The 13380-nt window shown below is 39.0% G+C and overlaps 1 protein-coding gene across 13 annotated transcripts in view; it reads left to right on the top strand.

Moving 5' to 3' along the window:
- The window catches only part of ATP2B2 (ATPase plasma membrane Ca2+ transporting 2), a 216119-nt gene that overhangs the window by 162880 nt on the left and 39859 nt on the right, over positions 1-13380 (top strand). For all 13 annotated transcript variants that reach the window (XM_089523582.1, XM_089523559.1, XM_089523613.1 and 10 more), the window contains 4 exons: positions 4194-4373; positions 6017-6104; positions 8437-8543; positions 9489-9680. In XM_089523582.1, the coding sequence (XP_089379708.1) occupies positions 4194-4373; positions 6017-6104; positions 8437-8543; positions 9489-9680 (567 nt within the window). The remainder of the gene's footprint in view (positions 1-4193; positions 4374-6016; positions 6105-8436; positions 8544-9488; positions 9681-13380) is intronic.

Genomic DNA, 13380 nt, shown 5'->3' with positions numbered 1-13380 from the left:
CTGGTATCCTGACTTCGACTTGGCTTTTCAGACTGCTCTCACGCTTACTCCTTGCAAGGTCTGTGTTCTGCTTCCACTTGCTGTGCTAAGCCATTCTTATCGGTGTGTGTCTGTGTGTGCTGGCCGCAGTCCAGGACACTATGTAACATTTGTCGGCCTCACCAAAGCCTTCAACACTGTGAGTAGAAAAGGTCTGTGGCAGATCCTGGAACAACTAGGATGCCCCCCCCCCCAAAAAAAAAAATTCCTCAAAATGATCATCCTGCTACATGAAGGCCAGCAAGGTCAAGTCAGATAGGGCGATACTCTCTCGGAGCCCTTTCTAATAACTATTGGTGTGAAACAAGGTTGTGTTCTCGCTCCAACTCTATTTACAATCTTCTTCAGCAAGATACTCCAAAGGGCTATGGCAGATCTCAAAGAAGAAGACAGCATTTATATATGCTACCGTCCTGATGGTAGCCTGTTTAACTTAAGCCACCTGAGGGCCTGCACTAAGACTCTAAACTATCTAGTCCATGAGCTGCTTTTTGCTGACGATGCTGCCCTCATTGCCCATACAGAAGCAGCTTTGCAGCGCCTAAGATCTTGTTTTGCTACAGCTGCAGAGCTCTTTGGGCTGGAAGTCAGCCTGAAGAAAACGGAAGTTCTCTACCAGCCTGCACCACAGAAAGAACACTACCATCCTCACATCACTGTAGGCAAATCTGTGCTTAAGTTCATCCAGCAGTTCACCTACCTGGGAAGCATCATCTCCTCAGACGCCAAGATTGATAAATAGATCGATCACAGACTAGCAAAGGCATATAGTGCATTCGGAAGACTTCACAAAAGAGTCTGGAGTAACAAGCACTTGAGGCGGAGCACAAAAATCTGTGTGTATAGAGCCATTGTACTATCTATTCTCCTCGATGGGTCTGAAATATGGGTCACCTATCGCCAACACCTACAACTTCTTGAACGCTTTCATCAGTGCTGTTTACGCACAATTCTAAATATACACTGGACTGACTATGTGACAAATGTTGCTGACCTTGAGCAAGCAGGGATCACCAGCATTGAGGCCATGCTATTGAGGACACAGCTGCGCTGGACAGGACACATCTCTAGGATGAAGGACCATTGCCTCCCAAAAATAGTATTCTATGGAGAACTCGCCATGGGTCAGCGTAAGAGGGGTGCCCCAAAGAAGAGATACAAGGACTCCCTGAAACAACATCTCAGGCTTGGCCAAATTGATCACCAACAGTGGTTCGCCCTGGTCTCGCATCGGGAGGCATGGAGAAGCACTATCCACAATGCTGCAGCCTTTTTCGAAAGCTCACGCCGAACGAGTCTCGAAGAGAAACAACAATGCAGAAAAAACTACAACCCGGAAACATCACCCAAGGAGACTTTGCGCTGTGCTTTCTGTAACCGGACCTGTTTATCCTGGATTGGCCTTTTTAGTCATCAACGCGCTTGTTCAAAGCGCGGGATGAGTCCTTCCTGAATCTTCGTTTGTGAAACAAAGCCAGAGAGAGAGATGATAGGCTAAAGAGAATTCATATCAAGTTTGTAGATGGTACAAAACTGGGAGGGCTAGCTATCAGATAAGAACAGAATTAAAAAGGACCTTGGTAAACTAGAAAAATGGGCTGAAACAAACAGAGTGAAATTCAGTAGGGACAAATACAAAATTTCACATTTAAGCCACAAAATACAAATGGACACTTATAGGATGGGAAATACATGGCTCAGCAGTACAGTCAGCCCTCCACATTTGTAGCTTTGCTTTTGCTCATTTTGCGACTTCAGTGATCTGATGGGCTCTTAAGGTCCATGCTAATGTCCCAGTTTCTCCTTGGTGATTCTTCCCAGTATATTAATATGGTGTTAGACATACCACTGAGCATGTGCAGGACATACTGCAAAGCATTCCCACAAACTGGGTGAACTCAAATGCTGTTGCTTTCATGTTGTGATATTTTCTTAATTTGCACTATAATCTGTTACATATTTTGTCAGTCTATAGATTATCCATCAAATAAGGCAGGGATGGGCAGGTGTGGAAGACTGGGGACTTCATTAGGCGCTAGGAGACTTTGGAAGGCTCCACTTGCTCCTGCAATAAACCTAAAGTAAAATAAAGCAATTGTTTGCCTCAAAATGCTTCTACCAAAAAAAAAAAAAAAAGTTTTGCCCCCAAGCACTCCAAAGGAGCATGGGTGCCTTTTTAAACCATGTTTTGAGTTGTTTGGGGGTGTTTTGTTTTTTAACCCAGAGGACCCACAAAATGTGATGAAAAGACAGTCTCTGCCCCAATGGACATTTTGGAGCACTTCAGACAAAAACATTATTTTGAAACACTTTGCAAAAAATAGTTTTGACTCCTGGAGGGCTGGAGGGTGCACCAAAGTGGTGAAAATCCCCTCCACACACCCTAGAGATCATTGAGGTGCACTCAAATGCTTCCCTTTTACCCATCCTTGAAATAAGAGGATCAAACAACAGCAACATTTAAAACAGTAGTGTGTGGAAAGCATCTGTTCCTGATGCTTGCTTTCAATGTCACCATTATTGGAATTTATGATCTCACATGATCTGAAAATGTGTGGCTTGGTTTATTTTTGTTGGTATTAAATTATTGAATGATCTGGTACTTTGCAACATTTGCACCTACTGGTTAGATAGTCAATTTTGAATAGTTTAAACATTATGTTTTGAATGAATGCACATCAACCATGGGTTTTTAATCTTGTTTCAAAATTAAAACATTATTCATCATGCACTGGGTATCTCATTATTTCTAATGGGCATGAAAATAAGTAAGACTAATTAGATTGGTACTTATGCTTAAATACCCCAAAGGCACTAAATCCACTAATCTTGGAAGCTTAGCAAAGCCAGGCCTGGTTAGTACTTGGAAGGGGACTGCCAAGGAATACCAAGTGCTGTAGGCTGCATTACAGAAGTAGGCAATGGCAAATAATCTGTGAGTATCACTTGTCTAAGATAACCCCATTAAAGTCATGGGTTTCACATAAGCCACCAGGTGACTTGAAGACATACACACTTGCACTTAGAATAAAACAGAACACTAGGTAGAACAGAACCTTGTAAAATGCTGAATTGGATGAAACTTTATCTTTATAATTTTTCAGAAATTTTTAATCACATGTATGTGGTACCTGGAAGAAAAAAAATGTCCTACTTAACATACAGCACTTGAAAGGTACATAATGGAGAAGATCCTTAAGTGCAAAGAAATAAGACTGAACCCTAAAGCTAGGATTGTCCAAGCCATTATATTCCCCATCACCATGTACAGATAAATAAATAAAATAAAATAAATCATTTTAAGAGCTGGACAGTGCAGAAAACTGATAGAAAGAAAATCAACTCATTTGAGATGTGGTGCTGGAGAAGAGTGCTGAGGATGCCATGGATGATCAAAAAGACAAGCAAATGGATCCTTGAACAGATCAAGCCTGAATCTCCCAGGAAGACAAGATGACTAAACTGAAGCTGTCATACTTTGGCTCCATCATGAGAATGCATGAATCATTGGAAAAGGCAATGAAGCTAGGAAAGGTGGAAGGCAGTAGAAAAAGAGGAAGGCTACATGCCAGATGAATGGACTTATAGGCCTGACCCTGCAGGAAATGAGCAGAGAGGCTGAGAGTAGGGGCTTTTGGAGTTGTCTCATTCACAGGGTCGCCATCAGTTGAGGTTGACTCAAAGGCAGTTAACAATAACAACAACCATGGAGAAGGTGGAAAACTAATCGGTTTCATGTTACTCAGACTGCACTTTTTGAAAATACTTCCTTCTGAACTGTTATACAATTTGACTCTTCCTTATCTGGAATTCTAAAATCAAAAATATTTCAATAACCAAAACTTTTTTTCATGAGTGGTTGAGATAGTGACATCTTTGCTTCCTGATTGTTCAGTGTGCACAAGCTTTGTTTAAAATATTGTATAAAATTACTATCAGGCTGTGTTTGTAACATGTATATGAAATATAAATGTGTTTAGACTTGAGTCCCATCTCCCAGATATCTCATTATGTAGGTATATGCAAATACAAAAATGCAAAACACTTCTAGTCCCAAGCATTTTAGATAAGGGAGTATTCAGATAAAGTGGATAATCTGATTATCTTTATTGTATCATCTTGTTTTTCTATTCAATCTCAATCTGTTTTTTTAGGTTCCAGAAGCCATAAGGAAGTGCCAGCGAGCTGGAATTACAGTCCGCATGGTTACTGGAGATAACATCAATACAGCTCGTGCCATTGCCATAAAGTGTGGAATCATTCACCCTGGAGAGGACTTCCTCTGCATTGAGGGAAAGGAGTTTAACCGAAGAATCAGAAATGAAAAGGGAGAGGTAGGTCATGTGCAAAATAGAACACATGTTATATACAAAATAGAATATATGTTATGCTATCAAATGAGGATAGTGAAAGCTGTTAGTTCATATTATCATAGTTTTCTGAATAGAAGATATGATATTGTGTCTGAATTTGTATTTTTGTAATATTAAGAGTAAGAGGTAGGCTTAAACCTTATGTACATTTCAGTTATTTTACTAGAATGGTGTACTGTACATATAATGTTAAACTGTGGTTTGATTTTATATTAATAAGTATTTTGTGTTGGTTGACTCTCTTTTCCACTTCCACTCTGTTATGCAATACATCCACTTTCTTAGAAATCACAGGTTTTTCTTATATCTGGATTGGTTAATTATGATTTGCAGTCCTGGTTTAGAGTGAGGATCCAAAACATAGTGTGCCAAATCAGAGGAACAGGAAAAGCAGGAGTGAATGATTAAAACAATATTGGAGGTGAAGAGAGTATATGTGAATAGAGTTCACCTCTAAACAAAATTAAGCTGAAGCAAGTATCTGCATTTTTGGTCTAGCACAACTATTTTCTATTTCAGTAGAGAAGGTACTGAAATCCAAATAACCTTTGTTGGATAAATTCAGTTAGGTATGATAAATATAGAAACACAGGCCAATCTCATTCTTCCTTACAATATTTTTCAAAAACAACAGAAGGGATGTCTCATGCACATGGACCATTAAATTGTTGGAAGGAATATAGTGGAGAAAATGCACTGACCTTAAAGCCATCCTTGTTCAAAAGGACACTGGAATGCAGAAAAGTTTCTGAAAGGCTGAGAAATATATCAGTATTGTTTTCCAGCTCATCAGTTTATAGAATGACTGAACTTTCCAGAACTTGGTTGCTCCCCAGGAATAATCTCTTATAGTTTAATTCATGATGTTGTTAGAAGATTATCATTTCTTCTGTCCCATCTCTCTTTAAAAAATGCTCTAACTTTGGCCTCTGAATATGAATGCTTCTTTAATTATGACTTCCAATTACATTAACAGGTGGAAGATGTATATGTGAATGGTACCACTACTTTTGCTAATGCCATGGCTTTTCCAGTTCAATGTCTGGAGTTGATGGGGAATTCAGATTTTACTGTGCACACTTGAGGTAGAATTAAGCCCAGTATAGACTCAAAATAGACTCAAAGAAAGTCTCATTGAGTTAAATAAATGTGCACAAGATCACAGCCTTAGTGCATTATACCTTTAGTATAAACATGCCAGCAGTTGTCTACTCTGCATTCTGTCATTTGTATTTATTGAGCTTACTGGATGTTTATAGCACTTAGAAAGGTCAGTGAAGAGGCTGGTTCAGAAAAGACAGATGGTATCTATCATGATAGGTTAGAACAGACGTATATTTGCAAAAACACTGGAAAAAACATGAGATCATCTAAGTAATATGATGGTATTACTTAGATGAAAATGACAAAGTGACAATGAGAGTGAAGTATGGCTGTAGATGAGAGCAACAGAAAATCTTGGGGAGCCTTTGCAGTTCTCTGGAAAATAGGAGGGATGTAGTGTGGGAAATGCATTTACCTTAAAGACACCCTTCTTCAAAAGGACACTGGACTTAACATTTCAGAAACGTTGAGAAATGTCTTATTATTGTTGTTATTTTCAGATTGAGCAGGAGCGCATTGATAAAATCTGGCCAAAACTTCGTGTCCTTGCTCGTTCATCTCCGACCGACAAGCACACTTTGGTCAAAGGTAAATGCTACCTCTATACTTGCCCTTCTTATGTAGTCCTCTATACTTGCCCTTCTTATGAAGTCACTTAAATTATTTGTTTTGTCACTACTACTGCATTACTACTGCACCCTACATTGATGATGTTTGCAACAACAGAAAAATATTTCTTTTGGTAATAAAAAGAGGTGCAGATTATCTTTTCTGAGAAAGTTTTGGTTTAACCTCTATCTCTTAGTTCTGATCTCCAGATGAAATGAAGGTAAAGGATGCTAACTGCATTGCTCACATTAGTCTCTCCTTTCTCTTTGTTGCCTTCCCTACCAATGACCGGTCTTATTACTTATGTTGCTCTGTAATGTGCACCCTACATTGATGGTGCTTCATAAATTAATGATAATAATAGTTTCTGCATTATCAGTAACAGGTATAGTGTGTGGGCTTCTTGTTTCTTTATGCAGCTGAGGAGTAAGCTGCCTCCTGAAAAACAATATATTGAAAGCAGCACAGATGAATGTTTGTAAAAAGCCTAACATTATATTATTCTAATGCTAGAATTTCTGTTTGAGCATTTGAGCTAGCAGCATTATTAATAATTGGAGAAGAAAATTTTCTAATGAGCTCTGAACCTTCATTTTTGGAGTTAAGCATCTTAGTGTCTTGAAACCACTTGAATCTAAATCAGAACTCCTGATAATGTGCCCGTGTATTATTTTGACAGAAATAAAACAGCCGGAATGTCTTATATAACTATAGTTAGAGCCGCAGTGAGGACACGGAGCAGGGAGTCAATTAGCCAGTGTAGTGGAAGAAGATTTCTTTTTGTACTTTCCTTGGGAGCATATTTTAGATTTTGTATTTCTGAAGTCCTTTGAGAGTTACACAAAATTATTTGAAACATTAACTTCTCTAGACCAAGTGTGTGCATAACTACTGTTTGAAGGACAAATCAGGCTCTCATCTTTGATGCATAAGAAGTGCTCTTGGGCAAATATAGAAACCCCATACACACACGCACAAAAACCTTTTTATATATGCTATATTGAATGTTTAATCATAATACAATTTGCCACAGGGAGGGAGCTTTTCAAATCTAGTACACCATTTATTTTGTTCCAGTACAAGGACTCCTTCATTTAGCCAGAAAATGGTGGTTGAGCCAGCAAATGGGGAGGGGGGGAAACTCTGTTTACCATTCTGAATTTACTAAATGCAGAAAATGGCACCTAATCCCAAACATTTGTTTTATATTTTCTTATTGATTTTAGATTATTTACAGTCTGTTTGAACACAATTAGGATCCCAAGCAATCTGGATAAGAGTGTTGTCTTCAGTTTAGCTTTGGTTATAAATATTGTTATATAAATAGCAGTTAGGTTTAGTAAAACTTCTTATCATCTGAATCCTTTGGATATTTGTTGAATTTTCCAAAATGTTACAGCCTCACTGAAGGAATTTGGATGTGAACAACTTTTCTCACATGCTTATATTGTTCCTAATCAACACATAGCCTTAAGCTCCAATATTTCTACTGCTGTTGATTAAGTATCTTACCAAGAGTGTAATATTGCATGTTATGAAATTACACTGGAATGAGTCCCCCAGAGTCTATTAATTCTTGTGTAGAAAGCCTATAAAGACAGAACTTTGTTTTTCTAAAGAAAGCACCAAAAAGCTGCTTTCTCCTTCAACCATCTTTCATGTATATAAACACTGGTCTTGGGAATCGTTGAAATTTAAATGATTGAAGCAAACATTTAGGTATTTATGTGCCTTTAAAAGAAATTGTGTTTGGCAAAAGCTATATGCACTTCTCCATAGAAGCCTCCTACCCTAACCTCACTTACACTTTGGTGCCCTCTGGTGGCCATTTCTCAGTATACTGACCTCAAGGTAGTGGCAAGAAAATTTCTTGGAAAGAAACAAAGAAAGAGTGCGTGAAAGAGAACAGAAATCACAAACCCAGTCAGCATTCCAAAGCAGCTTATGTTTTCTTTTGCTTTTAGAATTAAGTTGAATATTTAGCTTCAGTGGTGTTTTCTTACATACTGTAAGGGATGAGGTTAGAGAAGGCAAAAATGAAAGAAGGTGACAAAGCTTGATAAGACAGTAGCAAGAAAAAACAGAGCACCGTATTTGGATGTGGATGTAAAGGTACTGTGAATGAATGGGAAACAAGTTGCATGAAACAACTCTGTGAAATAGCCTGATAGCTTAGATCACAGACGTACATAATGCCATCCACAAAGATGTCTTTGCCTATATAAATGATCAAGTAAGCATCAAATTGTGACTTTTTTTCTTCAAGACTTGTCCTGTAGTTTCTTAAAATACATTTGCATGTATGTTGCAGGTATTATTGACAGCACTCAGGTGGAGCAAAGGCAAGTGGTAGCAGTAACTGGTGATGGAACGAATGATGGACCAGCACTTAAGAAAGCTGATGTTGGCTTTGCAATGGTATATCGTAGACCATTTCTCTTATTAGCACTGCATCTGTTGTAATAGTGGGGATGGGGGTGAAATTAGCTCATTTGAGAGTGGAGTAGAAAAATTTCCAAACTCCAAGTAATGATAAAAGTATTCACCTATTGTTTCTCCAGTTTTTTGCTGGTCTGATGCAACTTTTCCTGTTAAGATGTCATTTTCTCTATGCTAATAGATCAAAGACTTGAAAAGTTACTTTTGTGGACCATGCCTCCCAGAATCCCTCAACCAGCCTGCCTCACTGATGCTGGCTCAGGGATTTTGGGAGTTGTAGTCCAACAGTTACTTTTTCAAACAGTATAATAAACATAGGGGTCATGCAGACTGGGTGAAAGGATTGGCCAAAGGCCACTCTTGGCCTGTTTGGCACAGGACTGTGGTGACCACACAGGCCTGGCCCCAATCTGGGCCACAGCCTCAGTCCAGAACAGGATGCTGGCAAAGAGCGGACATTCCCCACTCTTTTTGCAGATGGCATTTCCCTGCCAGGGGTGCTCTCTGCATGTTTTCAGCCATTCTGGGGCATGCATTATTTGCATGCCCTGCCCACAAAGCAGCCAGAAGCCATACTTTTCTGCCTTCTGTTTTGGGCCATATAGGCTATACTGGCAAAATGGAATTAGATAGTAAATGCTTCATCTGTTTTAAATAGATAAATTTCAAATAACACTAATGTAAGAACTGTGATATCAAACCAAAATTTAAGTAATTTCAAAATCAGTCTCCCATCCATCCTAGTGAACTGTTGTTGAGGAAAAGAAATCAAAAGCCTCCTAAGCAAGATTCATGTTTCTTTGGATCCTGAAATTCTTTTGTTTATGGCAGCTATTTTAAATTGTTTTGGAAGTAATATTCCTCACCAAATCATTACTGCTCGTTCTAGTAAATTATTCCTGTCATTTCTTCTATATTTTTCAGGGTATTGCAGGAACAGATGTAGCAAAGGAAGCCTCAGATATTATCCTGACAGATGACAATTTCAGTAGTATTGTGAAAGCTGTAATGTGGGGGCGTAATGTCTATGACAGCATCTCCAAGTTCCTGCAGTTCCAGCTCACAGTAAATGTGGTGGCTGTGATTGTTGCTTTCACAGGGGCTTGCATTACCCAGGTAAGGCTAAATTGGTAAATGTGTGATCTACATGGATAAAAATCAGCTTTCCACCTCCAGCAGGAAATCTACATCAGATGAGGGTATATTTTCTCCAGTGGCAAAGCTCATATGGATTCTGCGTAATATATGTATACTATTCAGACTATATACACCTTAATCTGAGCCTGACTTAAACAAAAACGATGAACATGTCAATTGGTATACCAGCTGTGTAGGTAATCACTGCATTTCTTGACTAATAGGACCATGATGGACTAAAATGTAAAAGGAACACTATGGCCTGTTACAGACAGCCAAAATAAAGCTGCTTCGAGTCACAGTGGAGGTATGGTGTTTCAATGATGCAAGAGTCCAGAAGCCACACCAAAGCCACGCTCCAGTCCTTAGGGCTGGAGCATGGCTTTGGTGCGATTTCTGGACTCTTAGGACGCATGCATCATTGAAACACCATATCTCCACTGTGACTCGAAGCAGCTTTATTTTGGCTGTCTGTAACAGGCCCACGCCTCCACATGCCTCAAAACACTTCTCATTTTAAATGCATCATTTGCTTTCATTTACAATTTGTACCTATATACTTGACTATAAGTCTAGAAATGTATGCCCCAAAATGGACTCCAAAATCCTGGGTCAACTTATAAATGGAATAATATGGTAATACTGTTTATAAAGCTCCTAAAAGAAATGCCACCTTTCTTCATAGCCATTGATCTTAAAACAGCTACTGAGTCAAGGGGAGAGAGAGAGAGAGAGAGAATGATTTCCTCCTTGTCTGAGTCCTCACCCGCACTCCTCTTTCATCATAGCTAGAGATCTTTAAACAGCTACTGAAGCAGGGACAGAGAGTATTCTTGACTTAGCCACCGGTCATATCAAAATCCACAATGTTAGCCTCAAAACTAGCCCTTGACTTATACATGAGGTCGACCGATAGTTAACTGTCCTCATTTTCAAAAGACAAATATGGTAACATAGGTTTCAAAATGTAATCTATGCATGTAAATGACAATGCTTTAAATATAGAAGCATGAACATAGTACTTGCTTTTCACTTGAGTGCACCAGGTAAATTTAACCTCTTTGAGCAAAGTCATGAATAAGTCATTACACATACTGTAAAGAATAAGTTTACCTTGTCATCATGATATGGCCAAGTGAAACCTGAGGCTGTCTCTTTTAGAAGCCATGAAGGTAAAACTCCTCCCAAATTACTGCTTTAAATTTTTCAAGGTGTTCAAAGGTTATAACTATTTATTTCTTCATGGACCTTAGTTCCTCTGAGCACTGAAAACTCAAGCTATTGCTGTTGACACTGCAGGTAATTATAAGCAGAGATGGGAAAACAGAATTAGAAATGGGGAAAAAGTTGTTCCCAGGGCTAGTTCACATCATTTTTCGAATGCATAGAGAGACCTGGCAGATAGGTGTATAGAATTCTGGGCAACACAATAACATAATATTATGCTGAAACTCCTCCTGGAGCTATCATTTTACATTAGCCCGTGGGTCAGAAAGATCAAAGTGGAAGACAAAATGGAACAAATCATATTTACATATTGTTTCATTTGCTCATTTAATGTTAGAAATGAGCCATCCCCCCATAGGAGTAGGTGAGCATATGGGAGTGGCTTCATAAAATGCTCTTCCCCCCCCCCCTCTGTGATTGGACCATGTATGCGACATTGGACCAACCATTATTTTCAAATTGAAAGTACAGGCATCTAGACATTCTCTTTTCTTCCTTAGGAAAATGTGGAAAGCTAAGAGCTTGACCATCAGAGCAAAGTAAGGTAAAGCTGCACTAAAGGAACAAGTATCCTCATCCAAGGAAAATTTTAGAAGCTGCAGAATTATTAAAGCATTAGGAATATCAAGGAAAAGAGGATTAAGCATTTCCAAAGCATTCTGAACCTACCATCAAGTAACTGGCACTTTCTAATAAAACAATAGCTATTGGAAATGTAAAGGAAAGGTTCAACATGAATAGTTTTCACTTGGTGCTTGATTGGTAATTTTCAGCCATGGCTTAATAATTGCTGTTTAATGATTGTCTAAAATATATCTATTGCACTCCTGCGATTGCTAACTGGTGTTGTATGCTATTGCTGGATAGAATTTTTTAACAACCATTATAAATGATGTGTGTTCACCTCAGCCCCAGAGTACTAATTTTTAATAGGAACATCTGAGCTGATAAAATGTTAAATAAACTGTTGTCTTCAGTTTACTAATGTCACCATTTTTGAACCCTGAAAGGAGCAGGTTTCCCCTGCAATACTGTATGTGAAAAACTAGCAGGTTTTGAGGAAAGAAAAAAAAGAGTCCTCCACTAGGCTTTCTTTTGTCCCTTCCTTTATATTCAGGTGTTTTCTGTGTATATGACTGGGCAGTGAGCATGCATAATTTGTGCTTCTTAAACTTGAAAGGCATCATCATTATAGAAAAGCATCCAACTATCCATTAAAAGAAATAGAAAACTAATCTACTTGCTTGTAGAACACTGTTAAATAATTGTATACATTTATTTCACACATATATTTTATGTCATTCTTTCACTGATTACATTAGGCCAGCCATACTGGCAGGCTAGTGATCCATGGATTCAACAACCCATGGATTACCATACCCCATATTATTCAATAGAGGCATGTGCTCCTCAATAGAGGAGTCCAAGTAGACGATAAGTTGAACATGAGTCAACAGTGCGATGCGGCAGCTAAAAAGGCCAATGCAATTTTAGGCTGCATCAATAAAAGTATAGTGTCTAGATCAAGAGAAGTAATTGTGCCATTGTATTCTGCTTTGGTCAGGCCCCACCTGGAATATTGTGTCCAGTTCTGGGCACCACAATTCAAAAAGGACATTGAGAAACTGGAGCGTGTCCAGAGGAGGGCGACTAAAATGGTGAAAGGTCTGGAAACCTTGCCCTATGAGCAATGACTCAGGGAGCTGGGGATGTTTAGCCTGGAGAAGAGAAGGTTAAGAGGTGATATGATAGCCCTGTTTAAATATTTGAAAGGATGTCATATTGAGGAGGGAGCAAGCTTGTTTTCTGCTGCTCCAGAGAACAGGACCCAGAACAATGGATGCAAGCTACAGGAAAAGAGATTCCACCTCAACATTAGGAAGAACTTCCTGACAGTAAGGGCTGTTTGACAGTGGAACACACTCCCTCGGAGTGTAGTGGAGTCTCCCTCCTTGGAGGTCTTTAAGCAGAGGCTGGATGGCCATCTGTTGGGGATGCTTTGATTTGGATTTCCTGCATGGCAGGGGGTTGGACTGGATGGCCCTTGCAGTCTCTTCCAACTCTGTGTTTCTGTGATTCTGTGATTTTTGAGGTTCAGCATTTTCCTCATCCACAGGAGGTGGGACCAAACCCCGATGTATGGGAAGGGTCCGCTCTACTTGAAAACTGAAAGTCACTATCTAGTAACAGAATGAAACAAAATTACTATGATATTCTGGTGTATCTAAGATAAACATTGTCAAATTTTTCTAAACTGCATAATGTATAATTGAGAAATGCTTAAATTATGAAAATGACAGAGCTATTGGGATTATAAATGTTTTTATGTACCAGATGTGGCCATGTATGCTCTGAGTTGTATGGGAACTGTCCCAGAACTAGATCCTAACTTGATAGAGATCTGGCAACAAGAAATTCTCCCAGACAATTCATAGAAGTTATGGAGGATGGA

Source organism: Sceloporus occidentalis, unplaced genomic scaffold (genome assembly GCF_023333645.1).
Source record: "Sceloporus occidentalis isolate IW3139 unplaced genomic scaffold, rSceOcc1.0.p SCAF_1, whole genome shotgun sequence".
Lineage (NCBI taxonomy): Eukaryota > Metazoa > Chordata > Lepidosauria > Squamata > Phrynosomatidae > Sceloporus > Sceloporus occidentalis.
Note: the sequence above shows the minus strand (reverse complement) of the source record. Positions and strands in the feature narration are given on the sequence as shown.